Source organism: Molossus molossus, unplaced genomic scaffold (assembly GCF_014108415.1).
Source record: "Molossus molossus isolate mMolMol1 unplaced genomic scaffold, mMolMol1.p scaffold_m16_p_41, whole genome shotgun sequence".
NCBI lineage: Eukaryota > Metazoa > Chordata > Mammalia > Chiroptera > Molossidae > Molossus > Molossus molossus.
In genome coordinates this window covers 61,867-88,329 of record NW_023425379.1, presented here as the reverse complement: position 1 = coordinate 88,329, position 26,463 = coordinate 61,867, and the positions used below count along the sequence as shown (strand labels likewise).

General features: G+C 44.4%; 1 protein-coding gene across 2 annotated transcripts; it reads left to right on the top strand.

Annotated features, from left to right (window-relative positions):
• Window positions 1-1,891: 1,891 nt before the first annotated feature.
• Window positions 1,892-26,404, top strand: FAM160A2 (family with sequence similarity 160 member A2). 2 transcript variants are annotated; one of them, XM_036242219.1, is made up of 12 exons: window positions 1,892-1,986; window positions 12,118-12,446; window positions 12,564-13,202; window positions 13,547-13,705; window positions 13,894-13,980; window positions 14,186-14,353; window positions 18,358-18,437; window positions 18,629-18,834; window positions 19,246-20,022; window positions 22,944-23,122; window positions 23,281-23,443; window positions 25,874-26,394. In XM_036242219.1, the coding sequence occupies exons 2-12, from the start codon at window positions 12,309-12,311 to the stop codon at window positions 26,233-26,235; spliced, it is 2,958 nt and encodes a 985-aa protein (XP_036098112.1). In that variant the 5' UTR covers window positions 1,892-1,986; window positions 12,118-12,308; the 3' UTR covers window positions 26,236-26,394. The 2 variants fall into 2 exon arrangements, with proteins under 2 accessions (XP_036098112.1, XP_036098113.1); XM_036242220.1 differs by having other exon boundaries at window positions 1,901-1,986; window positions 18,629-18,792; window positions 25,874-26,404.
• Window positions 26,405-26,463: the final 59 nt, after the last annotated feature.

The window sequence follows — 26,463 nt, the reverse complement described above, 5'->3', positions numbered from 1 at the left end:
CCAGTCACCAGCCTCAAGTCACACCCAGGCATCTGAGCTTCCTAGATGAGACTGCAGACATCATGGAACAGATATGCCATTCCTGCTATGTCTTGTTTGAATTCCCAGAGTATCTGAACATAATAAAATGGCCATTGTTTTATACCACTAAGTTTGGGATGGTTTGTTACATAGCATAATAATCAGAATAAACCATACATATAGAAAAGTACATATTTCCTAAATAAACAGTTTTATGAATTTCACAAAAGTGAACACACCCATGTAACCAACACTCATATCAAGAGCCCCACTCTGCCCACTTTTAGTCAATGCTTTCCCAAGGGTAATCACTACCTTGACTTCTAATATCACACTTTAATTTTGGCTGTGTCTGAAGTTATGTAAATTAAGCATCAGTTTTTAATCCTTCCTCTTATTTTCCTTTCATATTCATCCAATCATCAATTCCTGGTGACCTATCTTCTAATGTCCACATGTCCACTTCTCTGCATCTTTACTACTCTAATCCGGAGTTTACCAATCTGACCAATGTTTAAAATTCTTTTTACAGTTCTCTATTATCCCAATGATGAAACCTAAAGGCCTACAAAGCCCTCTTGTACCTGACCTCTGTCCATTTCTTAAGTCTCACCTAACAGTGTTTCCTTTACATGTTCTCTAGGCTCCAGGCACGCTGTGCGGATTGTAATTCCCAGAGCACCCCTAACATGTTGTCCATTTTTCCTTGCCTTGGTATGTGCCTTTTTATTTTCAACTAATTTTAGGTTTACAGAAAAGTTACAAAAACAGTACAGAAAGTTCTTGTAAACTTCTTACCCACGTATCCATTATCGTATATTACCAGAGTACAATGATCAAAACCAAGGAATTAACATTGATACAATACTTTCAACTAAAACTACAGATCTTATCTGAAAATTCCAATCTCTTAGTTTATCTTATTCTTGCTTGTTTCACAAGATTGCTCAGGCATCACCTCCTCCTGGAAGGCTTCCCTAAGCTCCTGAGATCTTTTCCCTCAGCTTCATAAATCATGCTAAGTGCTGCTTTTCATTGGCACTTATTACACTATGTTGCAATCGTCTGGTTAAAGGGCTGAGGTCCTGGAGGGCAGAGGCTGGTTCTAACTGATCTGGAATTCCGCCTGACATGTAGGAGCTTATTCCGTGTTCCTGAACGGCTGAATAACACAGTGCCCAAGGGATCACGGGGCAGCAAAGTGTTATGTAGCCGAGATGAGCAATCTTGGCCCAGGTACTATCCAAGTCGTACGCACGGTTGGAGCAAAAACAGCCTTAGCTGTTGGCAGTCAGGTCCTTCAAGGGATCCGCTTTTCCGCAGGCCCCGCCCACCTACTGGCACCTCCCCTTAGACCTACCCTTTCGTGCTAGCCCCGCCCATTCCACGCCCACTCTTCCACTCAAGCACCGCCCAGGACCCGTGGTCGTGTCCTTTCCGTGATAGTCTCTTACAGCCCCATCTTTCTCCTAAGCCCCGCTCTTTGGTCTCTGCTGGGCTCTTAAAATCGCGTCTCTCCTTAGGTCCCGTCTTCTGCCCATTGGTTCGACCTTTTCCCTAGGCTCCGCCCCTAGCCCGTGGATCTCCGCCTCCCCAGAGGTCTCCCCCTGTGACACGCCAGAATCCTTCTGAGGGGCGGGGTGTACGGAACGAAGGGGCGGGGTCTGGGGAAGAGGCTGTACTCCTCGCTCGGGAAGCGGTCGAAGACCCCGCCCCTGCTCTGGCCGTTGCTGGGAAACAAGCATCGACGCTCTGGCTTTGGCCGGGTCCAGCCAATGAGCTGGCACGCCACTGCCCAGTCTTGCGTCTCTGGGCGGTTACGTGAGGTGCGCGGGGGCGCGGATTGCGTGGGGCGCGGGGCGCGGGGCGGGGCGCGGCTGGTACGCCTGAGGAGCGATGGCGGCGGCCTGAACTCACCTAGCGGCGCCGCGGCGGTCGGGCCTGGTCAGGTTCCGTGAGTGAACGGTAAGTATGAACGGGAGGGCTCCGAGAGCGCGTGAGGGGGTGAGGCACTGGGCCACACCGGCTCCGGGTTTGGTGACTGCACGGGTTGTGCGGGGCTGGGAGAGGGGCTGGAGAGGGGCTGGTATGAGGTAAGGGGCCGGGTGTGAGTGTCTCAGGTAGGGGAGCGGTTAGAGCCGAGGGATGTGTGCGTAAGTGAGGAGCTGGCCTGTATGAGGGGTGCGGTGCTTTCCGAGGGGCCAAGAGGAGGGGACTTGTGAACCGGAGGGGCTGGGGCTCCTGTGGGCAGGGCTGAGGGACGCCCCGGGACCTGAGGGTCGGGGGAGGCCCGTGCGGGGAGGGGAGAGGAAAGGACGAAGGTGGGTGCGTGCGGGCTGGTGGGAATTGGTGGGGGAGTGGAGGGCCGGGCATGGGAGGACGGACGGAGGATTTGAGACTTAGATAAGGAAGAGAGCTTGGTTCTGAAGCCTGCCTCATGGACTGTCCTGGCCAGTGAGAGCAGTAGTTCTGGCCTGAGTAGGACGGCTTAGGTGAAGTGGTGTGCACTTGGCACCTCTGCTCCCGTGGGCCCTGCTTACTTTGGAGGACAAGGCATGGAAGGCGTCATGGGCGACAGTAACTATGAAATCGTGTTTTAGTCGGTCTTCAACAGAGTCATCACTGAGACCCCGTTCCCTCAGGTTCCTCCTTAGGACTGCAAACTTGGTGGAGGGTTTTTGGTATGACTGCCTATGTTTTGTTCTCTCCACCTGCTCCTGGGCAGCCTTACTCCTCTGCTGCTCCTCACCTGTGCTGAGCTGTGGGGCTTTGATGGTTGTCATATATATTGCGTTAACCACGTTCGGTCGCTAATTCTACTTTCCTGGAAGTCACATGGCTTATAACATGCAACATTATATTTAGGTTCTCAAACAGGAAGGCTTTACTCTCATATTCTTACAGTTAAATGAAAAGAAAAACAAAAGTGATCGAGGTAAATTTTATGTACAATAAACTGTTCATATTTAAAATGTACATGTGTGATGAGTTTTGACGTATGTTTACGTCTGTGAGATCATCACCAACTTCAAGATACTGAACATTTCTACTACCCTCAAAAGTTTTCTTCTATACCTTTGCACAACATTTCACTTAAGCTGTACTTTGCTCCACGACTTGATATTGGGTTCACTTTATTAGCATTCTACAGGTCCCTATCTCCCTGCCAATCTACATGCATATGAAATTTTTGAAAGTTCTGGAAAGCTGGGTTGACCCTCAGTGATAATAGCCACTTTCACACCAATACGTTTCTCTCTCTCACAGTCTGCCACAAAGCCTAGACACCTTCCCCAACATGAGGAAGAGCTAGGCCTTTCCTATCTAGATACTTCTCTGAGAATTGGGCCTCCCCCACCCCCAAGTTCCCATTCTGTTCCAGAGTCTCAGCATCAGAACCAACTACTCTTCTGTTCCATGCTATGTTTCTATTGCTTCCCTCTGGAGCCAAACAGGTTTTCATGCGGGTGGAACCTATGACCACCTGTGCAGTCAGTCAGAATCCTATAGAACCTATATGTATCATGACGGTTTAGAGCAGTGATTCCTAAAGACTGGGCCAAGGATTTGCTGGTCTGTGATAAAGTTTTCATCCATCCAAGGTGGAAGGACAGAAAGATAACATATGAAGCATGAGTTTTTCTTAAAGAAATTTATTCTGAGATTATTATTTCTATTCTTTTGATGTTAAAGTGCTCTCCTACTAATGAAATAATGGTGAAAGTAGATGGTGGGTTTTAAAAAATTGTCTTTTTTTCCCAAAACAGAAAAATAACAGCCCTATATTTTAATATTTAAAGAATATTTCTACTAGTTAATGAATTCCAGAAATTTAGAGTATGGTGGTGTGGCTATTGTATTATGTTGAGGAAGCATGTCTTTATATAGTAATTCTATATAACTTCTGACATCTGAATAGCATTGTGCTTTACATAGCAATCTTAAATTTTACTGGATTTACATAGATATCTTGTAAAGTAGGCAAGGGCAGAATTCTTATTTATAGATGAAGAATAAATTTAGAAGCTAGAGGTCACCTAGTGATAAAGCTGAACCCAAAATCTGGTCTCCTGAGAGTAAGAGTGACTTGAAGGAAAGATGTTTGTAATAGAGAGTGAAGGTGATGTGGACTAAAAGGCACAAGATGTATAGGAAGGATAGTGACGACACGGAGGACATTATACTGGCAAAAAGAACTCTTTATGATTTGCAGTTGTTCTATTTCTAAAAGATGAAAGATAGTTTCAGCATGACATAGGGATGAGGGTTCTGCTTAAATTGTGGCAATGACATAGGAACAGGTATACATAATACCCGGATCACATCATGATAGTGATAGAATAAGTCAAGTAACATGTCAGAGAGTTCTTTGGGACTGTCCAAATTCTTGATTATTTTGGAGAAAGCACTTGTTTGGGTAAGCTTATTGTTTGCTGAACTGAACTCTGTGTTGAATAGTAGTACATTAAGTATAATGATGGATTTTGACTTATGATGTATAGCTCAGTGGTAGATCTGAGAAGATGAAACATAGATGAGGGTGATGATGTGGAGGTAGAAACATGTTGTGTGTAACTATTTAGTCCACATCTACCCATGCCAGGCATTCTTCTACGTGCTGGGAGAACAAATTCATTCATTCATGTATTAATTTGTTTATTCATTCAGCAGATACTTCTTTAGCATACAGTTTGCCCTTGTGATTCTCACATTTTATGAGATAGCAGGATAAATAAGACATGGTCCTCTGAGGTTTCAAGGAATTCTCAATTTGATTGGGAAAGATAGAGACATGAAAAAATAATTTCAGTCTAGAGAGAGAATATGAATAAAAAATACATCATAATGAGGTGATTACTTCTGTATCTAGTCTTAGTCTCTCCCTGTGTTCCAATTATATATATATTCTACTATGTATCTCTAAAGGTATCTCAAATTTAACATGTCCAAAACAGAACTCATTGTCTTTGCTCTGAAAGCCTGCTTTTGCACCTTATGCCCTATCTCCAGGCAAGGATTTTGGTGTCATCTTCCATTATTTCTGTTCCTTCACCCCCTTGCATTTAATCGGTCACTAAAATCTATTTTTTATTTTTAAAATTTTCATTATTTATTAATTTATTTTTGTTACAGATGTTTCTCCACCCCCCCCCCCCCCCACACCCTCCTCCCGATCCCACCCCCCTCTTTAGCATTGTTGTCTATGCCATTGGTTAGGCATACATGCATATAAGTTCTTTGGTTTATCTTCTCCCTCCCCCCCGCCCCCCTCCTGTTGGGTTTGTCAGTCTGAACCATATTCCTTTCTATGTCTCTGGGTCTGTTTTGTTCATCAGCTTATTTTGTTCATTCTATAAATAAGTGATATCATGCGGTATTTGTCTTTCTCTGATTGGCTATTTCGCTTAGCATAATACTCTCTAGGTCTCTCCATGTCATCTTAAAGGATAAGAGATCTCTCTCTCTTACAGCTGCATAGTGTTCCATTGTATATATGTACCACAGCTATTGTATCCACTCTTCTATTGATGGACATTTAGCAATTTTCCAGATTTTAGCAATTGTAAATAGTGCTGCTATGAACATAGGGGTACATATATTCTTTCTGATTGGTGTTTCAGACTTCTTAGGATATATTCCTAGAAGTGGGATCACTGGGTCAAATGGCAGTTCAATTTTTAATATTTTGAGGAAACACCATATTGTTTTCCATAGTGGCTGCACCAGTTACAAAATCATAATACATTTTCTTTTCTGTTATCTCTCTTCATTTCTGTAGCTACAACTTCACTGTTAAAGTTTTAATTTACTTCCTCCTCATCTCTCATCAGAACCCCCCCCCCCCCCCAAACAGTCTCCTGCCTTCAAACTTGATTTTTTTGGGTCAGTCCCTAGAATAATGTTCCTACAAATACAAATCTGATCATGGACCTCAGTTTAAAAACTTGGGGCTCTGTGTGTACTGTAGGACAACATCCAAATTCTTTAGTTTGGCCTCAGCTCACCTCACTAGCCTCATCTCCTGCCACTCCCTACTCTGTATTCTAGCTTGGATAAATTGTTCCCAGTTCCTTAACACACTTGTTACTTTTTTGAGCCTTGAAATCTTTGTAATAGCTGCTTCCTCAACTAGGAATGCTTTTTCTTCTCTGCTCAGTGAACTTTTTTCATCTTTAAGATCTAGTTCAGCCTCTTCTCCTTTTTGACATCTTCTTTGACACCCTCACCCAACAGGGGTAGAGAACCATGTGTGACATGGGGATTCGCTGTTGTAAAGGGGGGTTATGGTGTGATTTATGTTGTGAGTTACAAGGGCTCTGTTGGAGTCCGATGAGAGGATTTCCTGTGGAAGCAGAAGTACTGGAGAGAGGTGAGGTAGTGAGTTGGGACCACATACTGATAGCCCTTTTGTCTTATACATGTAGGCAGAGGGATAGACAAGGTATGTAAACTGAGCTCTAGGTTGGTTTCTTTGAAGTGCCCCCCCCCCCCCATTCCTATGAGGTTTTAATCCTGTCTTTCTACTTTCATTATTTAGGGTAATAGTTCATCCACATACCTCTTATATTAGTATCAGTCATCTTGCCTAGGAAGAGCCATTGTAGGGAGAGGAGCCTTAGGATTTTACTGACCTGCTCTTAGAAGGTCATTCTGGTCCCTTCCTATCTGCTGTACGTTTTGGCAGGTGTATCCCTGCCCCCAGCTCCCTTTTTCTCTTTGCCTCTCCCAGGGCAAAGGTTCCTAAGTGAAGCTGAGGTACTTCCTGCCTTGTGCTTGCTGTTCTGAGGTTGGTGAACACTTGCTGAGCATGCCTGTAAGGCTGTTTTGTGGGCTTAAAGGAGAGTATTGACCTTGTCTGTTTGTGGGTCTGAAAGATATTTCCTTCTTCCCCTTCTTCTCCTTTTTTCATTGTGGCCGGAGTCTGAAGGTAAATCTGTAAAGAGGGGGTATACTTTTTTTAGGCTTTACTGTGGGAGGAAGAGTAATAGGGTGGTGATTCCACAGTCTTCTTTGTCTTGTTCTGAACTTTGCAGGGTTAACAGGGAATGAGGAAGTCTAAATAGGTAATAAGGGACACCAAGCTGTGATTTCTTAGTTTCTGTAGTATGTGAGCAGGGCCCAGGTTAAGTGTTAGCTTTTATGTTCTGAGACACTGATTCTAGCCTGGCTCCTGTCCTTGAGGTCTTTGTGAAAAGATGGAATGGGCCCCGGCCAGTTTTGCTCAGTGGTTAGAGCGTCGGCCCGCAGACCAAAGGGTTCCGGGTTCGATTCTGGTCAAGGACATGTACCTTGGATGTGGTTTGTCCCCGGCCCCGGTTGGGGTCATGCAGTTGGCAACCAATCAATGTGTCTCTCTTACATTGATGTTTGTTTCTTTCTCTCTCTACCCCTGCCCTCCCCCCCACTCTGTCTGAAGATAAATGTAAAAATATCCTCGGGTGAGAATTAAAAAAAAAAATGGGGTAGGGGTGAGGAAAGGTACTGAAGGCCAGTCCCCCTTGGATCTGTGAGCAGTGCCCTTTGTTGGTCAAGCAGTGGAGCAGACGTGGTCACCCTGGATAAATTGCATAGGTTTGTATATCTTTGCAATTGAGTTCTAGAAGCTGGAGACAGTTTACTTTTGGACATGTTAGTGCCTTACTTTGCTGAGACTGGATGCTTGGCCTTTCAGCTGACTGGGGTATGAGTGTGAGGTGGTGAGGATGCACATGTCAAGGTGGGTTAGATCTTTCCTCTCAGTCAGAGATGAGGGCACCTTGGTCAGACAGGATCAGGAACAGGAAGTAGGGAAAGATAAATGTCATTTACAGAGTACCTGCTTTATGCTTGGAGTGCTACATAGGTTATCTTATTTAATCCCTAAAACAGTCACTACTTATTTCATCAGAAACTTATAGATGAGGAAACTGAGGCTCCAATGTGTGAAGTGATTATTTAAGGTCACTAAGCTGGAAAATGGTGGATTAAGATTCAAGCCTTTGTTTGAGGGATGTCAGAACTTACGGTTTACTTACTTTTTGTTTCTCTTTCTTGAGTTTAGGGTCTCTATTTGTTTTCAGTCCTCAAATGAGATGTGATTGAGAAAGCAGTCTGTAAACAATAACACTCTTGTCTCAGTCAGGGACTTTACAGGTAGCAGATGGTACAAATTGGGTTTGGGAAAAATGTAATAAAGGGATAATATTTATGAGGATATGGGTAGAGTTTAAAGAATCCAATAGAGATGCAGTATCTCTGGGCTAATAACAATGAGAGGGCTAGTAACAGGACTTCTTACCAAGATTCTCAGCTGTTGATTTTGCCTTCTTCAACCCATGCGTACTTGGGACAGTAAGTATTTGGGCAGATGGGTATATCCTTTTCTGGTGTATTACTGCTGCTGATAGTTACTAGTCTGAATGACTATATTTGATGGTTTATAGGAAACCATGTGTGAAAGACTGAGCATCATTCTGTGGCTCTACCACCTTCTTACCCTTTCTCTTTTCCCTCACCCCTACTCTCTTGGGTGAGTGATGGGGGAAAGGTTGGGTGGGGTTGATAGTGGTAGATATTAGCTTCCCTCTTTCAGATTTTGGATTTACCTGAAGTGATACCCATCCTTTATTTGTTACTGTTGACCTCCTTTCTTAGGGAAAGTGGTATACTTCTTTTCAGACTAATTCTATACTTTTTTTTTTTTGGCGGGGGAGTCAGTTATTCTCATCTTATTTATCCATAACATGTTACTTTCTTCAAATTTCTTTTCCTCACTTGACAAATGCCTTTGAGGCTCCTCATCCTAAAACAAGAGCAAACCAAACAAAAAGAACTCTTTCTCTTGACTCCCCCCCCATCCCTCCCAGCTTCTTTAAACTATTGTCCTATTTTCATCCTTCCCTATATTACTGAATTTTCTGAAATTGCATTTTACTCATCTTACTCATCTTAGTCATTCTTTAACAATTTACTTTCCTAAGTTTATCTAAAACATGATTGCTAAAACCATATGACCATTTTCAATTTTCATTCTACTTAATCTCTCTGTAGATCATACACTATGGGCAACCTCCAGTTTCTTGAAACATTTATTTCCCTTGATTTCAAAATTACCACTTTTTCTTGGATTTCTGGCTACCTTCACAGTTTTCTTTAAAGGCTCCTCTTTCTTTGCTTTCCTAAAGTCTAGTTTTCCTCAGGATTTCACCCTTAGCTCTTTTCATGATCTGCTGATATCTTTGGGTAATACCATCCACTTGCATAAGCTTCACTGACCACTCATAAGCTGGTGACACCTGGATTTACATCTCTAGTCTTGATTTTACTCTTGGCCTCAAATTTAATATTTTTACCTGCTTTCTGGACCTGATAGCTATCCTATAGGAGTGTCAAAACTTAACATGTCAAAAGATGTATTCATTCTCTTTTCTAAAATATAGTTTTCTTTGTTATGTGTTCCTAGTCTGTTAATGGCATTATCTTTTGCTGAGTCTCCTATACTTCATATTAAGGTCTTATCTTCCATTTGTTTTCCATGTCTTATTGCTTCTATTTCATGAGTAAGTTAAATTCGGAGGTAGATTTTCTGCATATGCACCCCAGTCTTGCATTTACTAGCTAGCTAGCTCTCATAATTTATTTAACCTTTCTAGGCTTTGATTTCCTCATGTGAAAAATGGAGATAATAGTACACCTAGGGTTTTTATGAGGTTTAAATGAGGTACTACATATAGTGCTTAGAATAGGGCCTAGCACATAGTAAGTATGTTACCTGTTATAATTACTTTTAATTCATCATTCAGTTCCACAAGCATTTTTGAATGCCAGGCACTATGTTGCCACTAGATTTCAGAGAAGAATGAATGATATGGTCACTTTTGTTAAGGAGCTTGCTATTAATGGTAGAGATAATATAGGTAAAATAATCTCAGTGTGGGACATGCTAGGATACAGGTGAATCTCAGATTTACCTTTTCTATTTTTAACACCTTAGTTCATGCCATCCCTTTTTCCCTGAAACAGATTCTTATAAATTATCCGCTGCGATCTATCTTTCTGCTCCACCTTTACTGCTATCTGACATATTTTTAAAGGCAAATTTGATCTTGTTATTTCCTTGTTTAGAAACCTCCTTTGTCTCCAGGGTGTCCACAGATAAAACCCAAACTCCTTAGCATGATATTCAATGATATAACCATCACTCATATTTACCCTTCAGCTCAATACTGTATCTCTTCTCTAGATAGTCTGTAAGCCACACCGAACTTGAAACTGTTCTTCAAATTTATTGTGCTCTTTTATAGTGTCATTTTTTTGTACACACATTTTCCTTTTGCTCACTTTGTGGCCAGTATATATTGTTAAAGATTTAAGTCAGATATCACCTTTGTGAAATCCTCTTATAACTTCCCAGGCAGAATTAGTTGCTTCCCTTATGCCCTCATGGCACTTTTGTAAATACCTCTGTTTATAATATTTACTGGAGTTTTTGTTTATGTTGCCCCAGCATTCTTAGTCCATTTGCATATTTTTAGTGCTTCTGCAGCACAGGGCCCAATACTTTATCAGTGTCAATATATACCGAGTTAATCAGTGAATGAGTCTTCTATGCTATTTAAGACTGGTCCTACCCTTTATATAAGACTGTCTCCTGTTCTATAGAAGGTTTTCTTAAGCATAGTTGCTACATTCCTTTAGTTGTGAGCTGGTAGTGGTGAGAGAGAGTATCTGGGTTGTTGGGGATGGCAGTATGGGGCTGTTGCGAAATCACTGGGTTTCTTTAGCCCATGTTGAGTATAAAGAGGAAGGACAACTGAACCACACCTTTCCTCTAAAGTTTTTACTTTGAGAGACAATACTGTTCAGGGGGCTGGGGGTGTGATGGAGAAGGAACTAGCCAACAGCTCTTTTGGTTCTTTTCCCCTTTCTTTAGTGAAGGTGTCATGTCATGTCCCCAGGAGTGAGTGTTGGATGTATCTGACAGGAGTGGGGAATAATGTGTGTGTATATGGGAGTTTGTCCATTTGTTCCTTGGTAGAATGAAAATTGTTCTGCTCTTTTGGCTGGCTCTGAATTTCCACCTTTTAAGAGTATTCAGATAATTCATGGTCTATTTGTCCATTTCCTACTGGGTGGGATTCTAGTGAGGGAACTGTGATAGAACAAAATCTATTCCTCGACAGTATCAGAGGGCTGGAGTCAGATCAAGACTGGGCTTCTTGATTGTTCATTCATTTATTACTTCATTCACTTAAGCATTTATACATTCAAAAAGTACCAAATCTTTGTATACAATAGTAAATAAAACATAAACCATGCTCTTTATGAGCTTACATTGTAGGGGGAAAATAGATAGATAAATAATTTCAGGTAGTGAAAACTTCTAAGAAGAAAGTAGAAATAGGAAGCTAGAGAGTGAAGGTGGGAAGATGTGCTATTTAGATAGAATTGTTGAATAAGGCCTCTCTGAGGAGATGGCATTTGAGAAGAACTGGATGATGTGAGTAACGTGAAAATCAGAGGTGCACTGCAGGCAGAGGAATGAGGAGTCTTCACAAAGGCCTGTGTGAGTAAAGTATGAGCTAGGGAGGGTTACATATAGATGATATGAGGCCCTATAGGCCAGGTAATGGATTTGGATAATTACTAGTGTGATACAAAATCATTGGATGGTAGTCAGTAGAGGAGAGATATAATATAATTTAGGTTAAAAAAATATCACTTTGGTTGCTTTGTGGAGAATAGACTCTCAGAGGGCAAGACTAGATGTATGGATGCCATATTGAAAGTTATTGCAATAGTGAGACATGTTTTGAGGGTAGAAGTGATAGGGTTTGCTGATGAACTGGATATTAGAAGTAAGGAAAAGAAACGAGGATGATATCCAAGATTTTGGCCTGAGCATATAGGTGAATGTTGATATTTATTGAGATAAAGAAGGCTGGGAGAGTAATAGGTTTAGTGGTAGAAATGAGTTCTGTTTTAGACATGTTAAGTTTAAGATGCTAATGACGTGCATGTGTGTGGAGTTTTCAGTGGAGTGGTAGCTCTGAGTTTTTCTTTCTTAATGGAGAGTGGCAAACTGTTGATCTCTTCCATTCTCTCTTTTTGAATTAGATTTGCAAGTCTGGACTGGTCAGTAACCTCTGGGCTTGCCACTCCTGCCTGGTATATCTTCTGGCTCCATGGCCGGCTACTGGCTCCTACAGACCAGATGAAGCTGACTGGAAATACATGTGGAGAAAGCCTCCAACTGGCACATTCTCAGAGTGTAGTCCTTTGGCCGCTGGCCCTGCCCAGCCTGCCTCATGGAGAGGATGAACTGGCTGAGCAGACTGGCCTCCCGGGGCCCTGGGCACCGTGTACCTCAAGGGGCCAGTCTGCAGACCCCTGTCATGGCTGACCCTGAGACCTGCCTTATGGTCTTCAAGAATCACTGGTCCCAGGTAGGAGACGATATGCCAAAGAGTCTACTGGCTTCCTTGCTTTCTTTATTCTCTCAGTGTCCCATTTAGTTCCCTTATCATCTTAGATTCCCTCTATCTTCTGTCCTGTGTCCCCAGGTGGTGCGAATCCTGGAGCGGCAAGGCCCTCGCATAGCTCCTGGGGGTGCAGATGATCTCAGTGCTGTGCGCAACCATACTTACCAGATGTTGACGCTGTTGGCAGAGGATCGTGCAGTCCCTTCGGCCCCCACTGCCCCTGGACCTCTTCTGGAGTTTGCTCTGCGCGAGGATCTGCTAACCCGTGTGTTAGCATGGCAGCTTCAGTGGGATGAGCTTGGGGATGGGGTTGAGGAACGGCGGGCTGAGCAACTGAAACTATTTGAGATGCTGGTGAGCGAAGCTCGCCAGCCACTGTTGCGGCATGGTCCAGTTCGTGAGGCTCTGCTCACCTTGCTGGATGCCTGTGGCCGCCCTGTGCCCAGTAGCCCAGCACTGGATGATGGCCTGGTGCTACTTCTCAGCCAGCTATGTGTGTGTCTGGCCCGGGAGCCTTCACTGCTTGAGTTCTTCCTGCAGCCACCTCCTGAGCCTGGAGCTGCCCCTCGTCTTCTCCTCTTTTCTCGTCTTGTTCCCTTCGTCCATCGAGAGGGCACGTTGGGCCAGCAGGCCCGAGATGCCCTTCTCCTGCTTATGGCTCTATCAGCTGGGAGCCCCACCGTGGGCCGCTACATCGCAGATCACTCTTACTTCTGCCCGGTTAGCACCTCCTGGGATGGGGGGTATGGTGTATGGGCACTGGACAGGAGATATAGAGGGTCTGTGTATCAGGACTTTCTCCTCAGGAACTAGCCCCTCGATTTGAAAGAGTGCCTGGAATTGGGATGGGGATGAAAACATGGCTTAGGTGGATAGGGCAAGTACTAAGGCTCTTCATGGTCCAATGTTCCTAGGGGATATCCTGGAACATTGGGTAACTAAATACTGCTCTGATAATAGCTCTTTCCCCTACTCCAATCAAAACTCTGGGTTAGTAGTTCCCCTGTTCCCCTTTTTTATATTGTCTGAGCCTTTGGTAACCTGTCCTTGGGAATGGCCCTCAGGTGCTGGCCACAGGACTTAGTGCCCTGTATTCCTCACTGCCTCGAAAGATTGAAATTCCAGGGGATGACTGGCACTGTCTGCGACGGGAGGACTGGCTGGGAGTCCCAGCCCTTGCGCTCTTCATGAGTTCTCTAGAGTTCTGCAATGCAGTCATTCAGGTGCGATTGGGGTTTCCAGGAGGTCTGTCCCTTGAACATTCTGGGGAGATGGGGTGGGAGGTGATGCATTCCCTGAAAGTCTGCTGTTCTGTCATCTTGAGGGTAGGGTGCCTACTTGTACCGTTCTGCTCCCTTTCAGACAGTGGTACCCCTCACAATCCTCCTTCCTCTTTCTCATATCCCTGCAGGTGGCTCACCCTCTGGTGCAGAAGCAGCTGGTTGATTATATCCATAATGGGTTCCTGGTACCTGTCATGGGCCCTGCCCTGCACAAGGTGAGAGTCATGGTAGCAAGACAGAATAGGGGATTAGGCTGATGGGTGGCAACTTCAATGCCAAGACCAATGTGGGAAACAATAGGCTAGGTACTCAGCCCATTTTCCCTGTCTGCTCCTGGTTCCTCCTTAAACTTAGGGGAAATGACTCAGTATATATGTAGGGAAGCCCTAAATTTCCATACTTTACCTTCCCTTTGTCCAGACCTCTGTGGAGGAGATGATTGCCAGTACTGCCTATCTGGAACTTTTCCTACGGAGTATCTCAGAGGCTGCCTTGCTCCGTACCTTCCTGCGATTCCTGCTGTTACACCGGCACGACACCCACACCATTCTTGACACCCTCGTTGCCCGTATTGGCAGCAACTCCCGGGTATGGCCCCTACCTCTGTCCTGGCTTACTTGGGTGAGCCATATTCTCTCTCTGACCTTTGTTCTGGGAGGGTGTTACTGCCCTTCTTTGGCCTTTGTCTCCAGCAATCACTTTAAAGTTTATGGTATTTACTTTCTAGTATTTAACTTTTAACCATTTTAGGTTCAGATTTTAATTTGCTCCCCTGTTTTTGTAATATATGATTCTAGAACACAATTTTCTTCTCTGAATGACTTTGGCTGCTCATTATGGCTCTAGGTTTTGCCATTGTGCTACACTGTGATGTATCACATGAGATTCTTTTCAGCCATATAGTGCTCTGTGGCTTGTTGTGGGTGACTCAAGATTGCTTTTTTTTCCGGGTTTTGTGTCTGCTTTGATAGCTGACCCAGCTTCTACTGGCTTGCTTACCTTTGAACTGCTATAACTTGGGGGCAGTCACCCACCTGTCTACTTACATTCCTTTCTCTTGAACATTTGTATTGAATGTTCACTGTGTGCCATACTGTTCTCTGGTAGTGAGTATATAATGGTAAACAAGATAGAAATGTTTGCTGACTTCATGGTGCTTCCTGTATAGAGGAGGTAGACAAGCATAGTACTAAAATAATTGAAAATTGTAGTCACTGTAACAAAAAACCAAATAGGATACTTATAAAATAAGATGGTGGTAAAAATAAAACCTCTCTGAGGAGATGACATTGAGCTGAGACTTAAAGGTCATGAGGGAGTTAACTTATTGAAGAGCAAATGGAAGAACCGTCTAGGCAGAGGGAGCAACATGCAGAGGACAGTGAATGGGGAAGAGCTTAGTGTATTTGAGGAAATGAAAGACCAGTGTGATGAGGTGTAGTGAGCCAGGGAAGGAAGGGAATGAGATGAAAGTAGAGAAGTCAGTAGGTTCAGATCATGCATGGCCTTGTAGACACCATGGTAAGAAGTTTGGATTTTAACCAATAGAAATGTATATAAAATAGGAGTAAAGAGTTTCCAAGTAATAAAGACATGAAGTCTTTCTGGGGGAATAAAGCATTAGTTTAGCCATGGACTTTATGGCATTTATTTTGGCTAACCAGTTTTGGTTCCTTCTTTTATTACAAATAATTGGAGTTCCCTGGGTCCTTGTTTAAAACTGAAGTTCTTGGATCACTAAGGGTTCTTGAAAACTATTCCAGATCATTGAGGTACTTTACCGCAATTGGGTTCCGGGTAGGTGAGGTTCCCAGATAGATATGTTTTGTATAGGTGAGGTTTCTGAATAGCTAAGTTAGGGTATATATGAGATATTCTAATCTCACTCTGATCAGACCAGTGTTTTCCAGTCAAGCATACAGTTCTGAATTTGTAAATGACAGTAACTACCACAGATTCTAAGCTCTGCCTTAGCTCTCTTGAGTTACAATCTTTGGGAGTAGGCGTACAACATGTGTATTTTTTAAAATGTTCCAAAATGTAATTATGATACATGTCTTGATTAAGAATTATTGTTATAAACCAATAGTGAATAGATGTTAAAGCTTTAATTTTTACAAAGATACAAAAAAATTTTATTTCTCACTATGCTAATATTAGACCATGGTCTTATATTTGTTTGTCCTCAAGGAATATTCTGTTTGTGTTTTGGGATGGTTGATTTCCTTCTTCTTTTCTTTTTTCTTTTTTTGTTAATCCTCACCCAGGGATATTTATATAGATTGGAAGGGAGGGATATATATATATATATATGTAGGGAGAGAGAGATAGATGAGAGAGAGACACATTAATCAGTTGCCTCCTGCATGATCCCGACTGGGGCTGGGAATTGAACCTGCAACCCAGGTATGTGCCCTTGACTGGGAATCAAACCCAGACCCTTCTGTCCCAGGGCCAACACTATAACCTCTGAGCCAAATCAGCCATGGCTTGATTTCCTTCTTGAGGTCAATTTTTTTTTCTGTGCTGACCTCTATCCATCTTGCTTTTGTCTTAATCTTATCCAAACTTCTTTCATTCTTCCTCCTTGTCTTTAGTCTTTACTATATATTTCTGTTAGTCTTGCATTTGGTCCCCTGGTCTCAGGAACCTTTTATGTTCTTGGAGTATTTCTTCTTGGCCCCTGGTTCTTAGAGGAACTAGATCTCTTCTGATCTCAGGATATCTGTGTTGATCATACAGATGCTTTTCTTTCTGCTGTTTGTTCTTATTAAGCTTGATTCTGTTGGCCTGACTTTGTAACTTCTGTAGTTTCTTTTGTGTCTTAAAGTAAACCATGCTGACTAGCCAATCTGCGTGCCTATATGTATTAGTTTCCTATTGCTATAATAACAAATTTCCACAAACATATTGACTTAAAACAACATAAATGTATTACTTTAAAGTTCTGTCGGTCACATGTCTGACACGATCTCTCCAGGCTAAAATCAGTGTTGGTGGGGCCGCGTTCCTTTCTGGAGGCTCCAGGAGAAGATCCATGTCCTTGCTCATTTGGGTTTTTGGTAGAATTTACTTCATTGCAGTTATTGGACTAAAATTCCTGTTTTCTTGCTGGCTGTCAGCTGAGGACCATTTCCAGCTTCTAGAGGCCAACCAATTCTTGGTTTATGCCCCCATTCTTCCATCTTCAAAGTCATCAGTGGTGGATTGAGTCCCTCTCATGCTTCATCTCGCTCTCTCGTTTTTTTTGACCCAGCTGAAAAAAGTTCTTTTGCTTTTAAGGACTTGTGTGATTTGATTGGGCTCACCTTGATAAGCCAGGATTGTCTTCCCATGTCAAATTTCATAACCTAAACATATCTGCAAAGTCCCTTCTACCATGTAAGGTAAAATATTTACAGGTTCAGGAAATTAGGAGCTTTCAGTGAACCTGAATGTTTTAATTGCCAGTTAAAATGGCCATTTAAGGTAAACCTCCTAAACATCCATGCTGTAAAAAATGTGAATGATGCCTGGCCAGTGTGGCTCAGTGGTTGAGCATCAACCCATGCACCAAGAGGCTGACGGTTTGATTCCCGTTCAGGGCACATGTCCAGGTTGTGGGCCAAATCCCCAGTGGGGGGCGTGCAGGTGGTGGCCAGTCTGTGTTTTCTCTCATCTATGTTTCTTTCTTTCTCTCTCTAAAATCAGTAAAGAAAAAAATGTGAACTGTGGTCTCATCTCTTTCCCACTATGGCTGGCTTTTAATTCTCTTTTAGTAAATTATGAGCAGCTAGACTGTGCAGGTAGTGCCCTAGACTAAGACCTAGTAGTTGTTTTCAGGGAACTCAAGGTGTCTGACATACTTGCCATAAGGGAAGTTTATAGAAAGTGCTGTGGGGATTCAGAATGAGAGAGAGCTTACATATATCTGTTCTCTTTGCCTATCCAGAGGCTAGCCACCCTACTTCCTTTCCTAAAATAAGAGGTTTCCCCTGTTCTGGACCCACCTATTTTTTCCTTTTCCTGTCAGCTGCCCTTGAGCTTTTCTTTATCCTATATTCTGAGAGATAACACTAGTGTTGGAGAGGTGACTCAGACTCCTGTTCACAGCCCCACCCACTTCCCAGCTGGTATTCTTCCAGGTTCCCTTGAGTGTTTTCTTGTTGGTTGGCATTCAGTTACTATGCTGCTACAGTCTCTGCTGACAGATATTGACCTTGTTATCATGCTACTGTTGTCTCCTGTTATTCATTCATTCAGTCTTAGTATTTCCTGGGGTCACTTTTCGTAGATAGTCATTCCATTTAAGTATTGCTGGAATCTCTGCTGACTGGTGAATATAGCCAGAGAGTTTGCTGACATGTGTATGGTCTATAGAAATATACTGGCTTGGACACATAGTTCATTCCTATCTGTTACAGTGAAGTCTTGCCCACAAACATCATGTGATCGTTTATTGAATGACTGTTCTGTGACAGGCCCTGTGCACATCGTTCCTCTGGGAATGGTTGGTTGGGACTGGGACTGTCGGGGTGGTTCCCATTTGGTAAACATCTTGGAGGGTAGAGAGCTCTTATGGTGACTCCCTCCCTCCTCCCCCACCCCACCAGCTCTGCATGGTCTCTCTGAGTCTCTTCAGGACCCTGCTGAACCTCAGCTGTGAGGATGTCCTGCTGCAGCTTGTTCTCAGGTACCTATGGGGGCAGGGCTGAGGGATGGCTGATTCTGAACCCTTAGGGCCTTGTGTGTTGCTAGGGTAATGGGTTGTATTAGGGTTGCTCATGTGTTCCTCTTGGAGCCAGTTCCATTGGCCTGATGTTCTCTCAAACCTTGTCCTACTTTTCTGATTATCCTGTGTCCCTTTTCTGCTGTCTTTCCCAGGTATCTTGTCCCATGTAATCATGTGATGTTGAGCCAGAAGCCAGCTGTGCGTGATGTGGATCTGTATGGACGAGCAGCAGACAAGTTTCTCTCCCTAATCCCACGCTGTTGTCGGCACCGTGCCCCCAGCCCACCCCGTCCAGAGCATGCCTCGTGGGCACGAGGTGGGCCTAGCAGAGAGTCAGGGAGAAGGGAGGACACCACGGGTATGACCTGTGTTCTGGGGGAGCCTAACAAGAAGGGGTGGGGGGAGGGAGTGCTGTGGGGATTCAGTATGAGGGAGAGCTTCCCTAAGTGGCATTCTATCTTTGGGGAAGTCATTGAGAAGTCTTGCAGGTTTAATCCTTAACCTCACCAAAGAAATTTAGCTTCTAAGCCAAGTTGTTCCTCTCTAGTCTAGTATTCTTCCTGTTTCCATTGTTTCCTTGGTGTTGGTGGTGGTGAGATGGGGTGGTAGGTGAGGAAAAGCTTCAGTTGGAGGGTGGAGAGTTAGCTGTCTGAATTGATTCCATGTTCTGTTGCCTCATTACCTTCTCTCTCAGTTTCCCTAAGTGTCTTATCCTTCCTGCTGGACCTCTGTCTCTTTGATCTTGCTTATGTTTCTTTCCTATCTGCAGGCCCTGGAAGCCCAAGTGTTGACTCCTCTTCTGTGGTGACAGTACCCCGGCCCTCCACGCCATCTCGTCTGGCCCTTTTCCTGCGACAGCAGAGCTTAGGTGGCTCCGAGTCCCCAGCCCCAACCCCTCGCTCACCAGGGCTTGCTTCATCCCCGGCCTCCAGCCCTGGCCGACGGCCAAGCCCTGCAGAGGAGCCTGGTGAGCTGGAAGACAATTACCTGGAGTATCTGCGTGAGGCGCGCCGTGGTGTGGACCGCTGTGTCCGAGCCTGCCGTACCTGGTCTGCTCCCTATGATGGCGAGCGGCCCCCTCCTGAGCCCAGTCCTATTGGCTCCCGGACTAAGAAACGCAGCTTACTGCCTGAGGAGGACAGGGACAATGTGGGAGATGAGGAGGAGGAGCTGGGAAGTGGGGGACTGGCTGGGGGTGCAGGGGAGGGCCCCGGCCATCTGCCTCCTCCTCAGCTTAATGGGATGCCAGGACCATGGCCTGAGGGGGCCAAGAAAGTTCGTCGGGTGCCACAGGAAGGAGCTGGGGAACTGTTAGAGGGCATCTCTGAGGGCATGGCAGGACTAGAGGGCTTTGGACAGGAGCTCCGGGATCTGGAGGTGGCATTGAGCAATGGGGGGGCTAGCTCAGAGCCTCCCCTAGAGCCTCCACTACCTCTTGAGGAGGAGGAGGCCTACGAGAGCTTCACCTGTCCCCCTGAGCCCCCTGGCCCCTTCCTCAGCAGCCCTTTGCGGACTCTCAACCAGCTGCCAAGCCAGCCCTTCACTGGTAAGCTACTTACCCTAGGCCTTCTCCTTTGTGTACTCTGCATGTTTTTGATGTGTTTGTGCTGGTTTCTGAGACTTCTTGGCCATGTCATTTCTGTGTACTTGCCTAGCTCCTCATCCATTTTGCTTGGATTCCTTCCAGATACATACCATGCCATACTTGTGTCTCTGTGTACATCTTCCATGCTTGTGCTGTTTTGAGTATTGACTTACGTCTGAGCCTGTATGTCTGTCCTATGTGCATGTTCCTCCTCTTCCCGACTCTGGCCATTTCCTGGGATTTGTGATCAGAATATTCTGTTTGGTGTTTCCCAGCGAATCACGGCAATATATGTGAACCGTGTGGAAGACATACATGCTGTCCTGTGTATGATGCACCTATCTGTAAATCGTGCTGTTCCAAGCTGTTCCTACTAGTTATTTATCTGGGTCTTAGCTCTTCTGTCAGCTCTTTTGTGGTCCAGGATCAACTCTTTTGGTGTTTTCCCCCTACTCAGCCCTGGCATTCTTCCTCCTAGCCTATTCTCAGAAGGACTCAATTTCAGGTTTCTCCTGTTCTCTGTCCTTGTACCTTGTTGGTTGCCATGACTGTCCAGTAAAACATTCTTAAGGATTTATGTTCAGTAGTAAGGAATGAAGCAGATAGTGAAATACCTCTTTAGGGCAAATGACAAATCATGACCCTGAGGCGCTCAGCTGAGTTGTTTTGGTCTCTCCAGGATGCCCTTCATGCTAGACCTGACCTGAGTGGTTGGGCTAATTCCCCTTTGTTTTTGTTTGAGAGTCAGTTCTACCCAGCCCAGTCTTCAGCTGGTTCTTATTCTTACTTCTGTGTGAAGGGGAAGAAGAGTGAACAAAAACACCACCTCTGGGAAGCAGTTTAGTGCTTTGGCCTAGACATCTATGCCATTGATACATGTAAATCACTTACTGTGATGCTAGTACATTGTGAGAACTCAGCACGTGGTAGCTTTTTACTAGGACTACCATCTCTTGAGTACATGGCAGATACACATATATATTTTTTAATCCTCACCTGAGGACGTGCTTCACTGATTTTAGAGAGAGAGGAAAGGAGAGAGAGAGAGAAAGAGAAACATTGATTGGTCTCCTCCCGTATGTGCTGTACACACTGTACATGCCCCCACTAGGATCAAACTTGCAACCTGTGTATGTGCCCTGACCAGGAATTGAATCCCCAACCTTTTGGTCCACAGGACATTGCCTAGTCAACTGAGCCACACTGGCCAGCGCAAGTGCATGGCAGATATTGGTTAACCAAGAACCACCTATCTCTGGTTATTTGTAGTCAGGTTGTTATGCCTTGATCAGTACCTGTTTAGATGGGGCCTGGGGTATGCTATCATCTTGTGTGTACAGCATCAGGGTTTCTGCTCTGGAGTCATGATGACTTTCTCTTGCAGACTACAGAAAATAGTATCTTTTCATTTATTTATTTAGCCTTTGCTTTGCTCCTTCCTGCTCAGTACCACTAGAAGGTGGTATGCAGGTTTTACCACATTCTTAAAGCATTAATAGAAGCTCTCTATTCTTTTACTTCTTTGTAAACTCATCTGAGCCTTTTGAATTTTCTCTTGTAAGAAAGTGCCAGGAGCCTGGCTGGTGTGGCTCAGTGATTGAGCGTCGTCTCATGGACTGAAAGGTCACGGCTCCATTCCTGGTCAGGGCACATGCTCGGATTGCAGACTCGATCCCCAGTATGGGGCGTGCAAGAGGCAGCTGATTGATGTTTCTCTCTCTCCCTCTATCTCTAAAAAAATCAATTAAAACATATTTTTAAGGAAAAAAAAGGAAGTGCCAGGAAATTAGAGGAACAGAAGGACAAAGTTATGGGGTATCTTATTACCCTGTTAAGCTAGAATTGTTTTGGAGCTAAGGCTAGTTATATGCATCTGGAGTAGAGGATATTCTAGAATCTTTTCCAGAATTCAGTGCCTCTTGCCTTTCAATTTTCTCTTGTCTCAATTCATAGTGCAGTCCTTAGGTACACTTCCTTTCCCCCATAGATCCCTGGTCAGACACATTGTGATGGTATGGAGTGCTAGTGCTGGGGCTGGGGCTCATTGAGGCCAGTTCTCCCAGGGGACTATTCTAGTCCCTTCTGTTATCCTCTCCCCCACCAAAGAGTCTACCCTAAATTGGTTTTCTCTGGTTCTCAACTCAAGCTCTTTTTTCCTGCAGATTCTTTTCCACCCTCTTGATTCCCATCTTTTGAACAGAGCTGATTTCTACTTTGGCCCTTCAGAGATTTCTCCCCCGACTTTTAAGTTGGCCCATATAGTCACCTTCTTTGCCTTTGCTACATTTTCTTCTTTCTTTCTCTTTAACCCAAGACTAATGTTATCTTCTGTTTTGTATGTGACCTGATTTATTTTAGTCCTAATCACTTTCTCATTCTTTCTTCTGTTGTACCTCTTGGATGAAGCTTTTAAAAACAACTGTGAAATTCTATGTAGCTTATAGTTATTATTGAATACTTATAGTTTGCTAGATTTTGGAATAAATGCTTTATGTTAGTCTCTCTTTCATCCTCTTAATAACCTTATGAGGTGGGTATATTTTCTTAGAGAGTTTTGAATCATCTAATAACTAGTAAAGGATAAAGCTGAAATGTGAAACCAGGTCTGTCTGACTACAGAGTCTATGATCTGGCTCTTCAGCTCAAGTGTATGTAAAGCTAGTATCTGGACTCTTGTGGGTCCATGTGGTACCTGCCATTTTATCTTCTCCAGGTTAGGTGGTCACAGGATACAAGAATAGGTGGTCACAAGATATTTAAACATGCCTAGAGACCGACATACAAATAATGATCATCTAGTGGCGGGGTCTCTTATTTTTGGGAGGAATGAGTGTTATGAGCATTGTGTTCAGGCCTTGTATCCTTGTGCCCACCTCCCCCAGGCCCCTTCATGGCTGTGCTCTTTGCCAAACTCGAGAACATGCTGCAGAACTCCGTCTATGTCAACTTCCTGCTGACGGGGCTGGTGGCTCAGCTGGCCTGTCACCCCCAGCCCCTGCTCCGCTCTTTCCTGCTCAACACCAACATGGTCTTCCAGCCCAGTGTCAAGTCCCTGCTGCAGGTGTGCGATGCATGCATGCATGGGTGCGTCCAGGCTCCATGGTGGGCCAGGCCCGCAGCTGGAGTGGCCCTGGGGGGCTGGGAACAGGTCCAGTGTGACTAGAAAAGACTGTGTCAGTCTAGAGCTACCCAGAAATGTCATGAAGTTGTGCTTCGTAGGTGTTGGGCTCCGTGAAGAATAAGATTGAGAGCTTTGCAGCCTCACAAGAGGACTTCCCAGCATTGCTCTCCAAAGCCAAGAAGTACCTCATTGCTCGTGGCAAGTTGGACTGGGCTGAGGCCCCTGCAGCAGGACCTGCTCCTCGCCGCTCTGATCCTCTAGGTAAGGCCTACTCCACCACCCCTCTTCTCAACCCTCCCTACATAGCTATTTAACCTAGGTCAATTAAACAGTTATTAAGAGTGAAACCTCGTGCTAGGAACTCGGAACTTGCAGTCTTGGTGTTTGTTCTCAGGCTTCTGGTCAGAGGATAATGTACTTGTGTCCACTGAGGGTCAAGTCAGCAGTACTAGCAAGAACTGCTCTAGTAGGTGGGGACAGGCAAGGGGACAGAGTAGTATCTAGGTTAGATAATGTTACAACTTGGTAGAGGATATGACATTTGACATGGACCTTGAGAGATGGCTAGGATCTGGGTAGGCAAAGGAGTAGGATGGCCTTATTCCTTTGTTTAGGGAACAGTGTGAACTATTTAGTTGGAGCAGGGGATTTGGAAGGTGGTAGAATAGTTGGTAGTAAGGCTGGAAAGATTTGACCAGAGCAGAAGGTTCTCAGAGTAGAAATTGGGCTGGGTAGAAGTTGTGATGTTTTAGGCAATGAGAAACCATTGGAGGTTCTTAGATCTGGGAGTGGAGAGGTAAGTATATATTAGCTGATGTACTAGGTGAATTGGAGCTAGGAAAAAGTGTATTTAGGATGTGACCTTTAAGGCTTGAATTAGAATAGTGGAAATAGAAAGGAAGAATTTGATAAGGTGAAAATGGGATGGAAGTACTGGCAGAATTTGAGGAGTGGTTGTGGAGTACAAGGAAGAAAGACAAGTTAAATATGACCATGAAATTTTAAATCTTGATTTTTTTTGTCAACAAATATGTGAGAACTTGCCGTATGTGCTATGTATTGTCTTTGGTGCAGGGGACTCAAGGGAGGTACAAGATGAGATCTCTGCCGTCAAAGAGTTGACAGTCTAGAGACTAGAGGAATCGCTTAACCAAGGGAGCAAGGTCCCAAAGGTGGTGTGATCCAGAGCAGCATAAAAGGATTAACTCTGGATACGAAAAGGTTTTTTCCTCCTTTGAGACAAATGAAGAGAGATCAAAGGAGGAAATGACCTGTACCAAAGGAGTTGTGAGGTGTGGAAGGGAAAGTTAGGGAATTGAAGTCATCCTTTGTTAATCAAAGTAGGAGGCAAAATTATATGCCAAGAGCAAGAGAGCAGATATAAGATGGGGCTTAAGGAGAAAAGTGCATGGGGGGTAGGCGGTAAGAAAGTACCAGAAGGGTTATTATACAGCTGCAAAGACCCAGTGAAGTTCCTTAGTATGATACACTGGTGGTCTAGTACTGTGAATATTTCTTCCTTCCACATTACTGGTAGTATGTTCTCTGTGAAGGGCCCAGGGATACAAAGGTAAATGAGACAGAGTCCAAGCCCTTAAGCTTGCATATTAGTGTATGAGGTTGATGACATGTAAACAAGTTATTAATACAATATGATTAGGGCAGTAAAATGGGAAATCAGTGGAGGGAAAATCAGAGATTTTTCAAAGAGATGGGGATAGTGAAATTAACCCAAGAATGAAAACAGTAGAGAGAATAAAATTAAGGCAGAGGGGCTACAGAAGCATGGCAAGAGCTTGGAGGGTCCCAAAAAGAGCAGATAGGTGTGGATGCAAAAGCAGGGTGGGTTCTAGAGAGTTTTGAGAAGAGGTTGGAGTAGTGTGAGCCTGGTTGTGAAATGAAGGGTTCTGAATGCCAAATTTAATAGATCTGTGTAGCATCATTCTGTAGCCAATATTGGAGGTAGAGAATGGGGACCACATCATGATCTAGAGACTAGATCCCTATAATTAGGCCCTAGATGTGGATGTAGATCCAGAGCCAGGAATCTAGACAGAGAATTGGAGGAGAGAGGTCAATATTTTAACTGGCTCATTTGAGACTAAGCTGACGTGAAGTTGTCTGGCCACAGCCGGTGGGAAGGTGGCTTTGGCGTATATAGGAGAGGGACTGGTAGAAGGTGAAGTGACACAGGACAGCAGATCTTGTGCAGATGGTGGAGTATGACAGAAATGATAAAGTTTCTGAACTATATGATTGCATAGGTAGCTTCTGTGGGTATTGAAGGAGCAGGGGATGTGTGTCAGGTGATACAGGCAAGGGAAAGGTGGAAGTGGTTGACTAATTTTGGAGGGTGATAGGAAGCATGAAGTAAAGACATGTTATGGACTTAGAAGTACAGTAGTTGATGATGGTAGGATAGTGTTTGGAAAGAGGAGAGGTAAGAGAATTCCTTGGTGAAGGGTGATGGAAGAGGAAGGGATCTCGGCTGGGAATGAAGTGGTTGAAGTGTTGACTGACTGGGAAGACTGAGGATGATGTTTGCTGGGTGGGGAGGCTGGATAGAGGGAAGAAGGCTGGGCAAGCAGCATTTGTTAGAGAAGTCCATGCACATAGGGGTGGGTGGGGAAATTTCATATCTTAGACCAAGGCCTGACCTCTGCACCTCACGATATCCCTGTTTATTTGCAGTGAAGAGCCGGAGGCCATCCTTGGGGGAGTTGCTCCTGAGACATGCACACAGTCCAACCAGGGCCCGGCAGGCGGTACAGTTGGTTCATCAGCCTGGGAGAGACAGCACAGGACTTGGCCTAGGTGGGGGCTCCCCTGGGGCTTCAACTCCAGTTCTACCTCCCCGGGGTGGGGCCGCTGAGCGCCAAGGTGAGGCTCTACGAGTCAAGAATGCTGTCTACTGTGCAGTCATTTTCCCCGAGTTTCTCAAGGAGTTGGCTGCCATCTCCCAGGCCCACGCTGTCACCTCGCCTTTCTTGTTGGATACTTCGGAGGAGGGAAATATCCCTCTTCTCTCAGTCTTCGGGCCTCTCAGTTCTTAACTTTATTCCACGGACAATCATGGCCTTGAGTGGCCTGGGTTGGGGCCAGGGTACAGGCTCCTTTTTATGTTTGGAGGGAATGGTAAGAGGACTTTTTAATTTATTTCAAATGAATGTTTTATGGAGAACTTGTTGCAATATGTATAAAAGGGAAATCTCTATTCTGTGCTCATTCTTTTTTCTCACCATTTTTCTATGGGGCTGGGCCTCAAAAAGGTTGTGCATAGA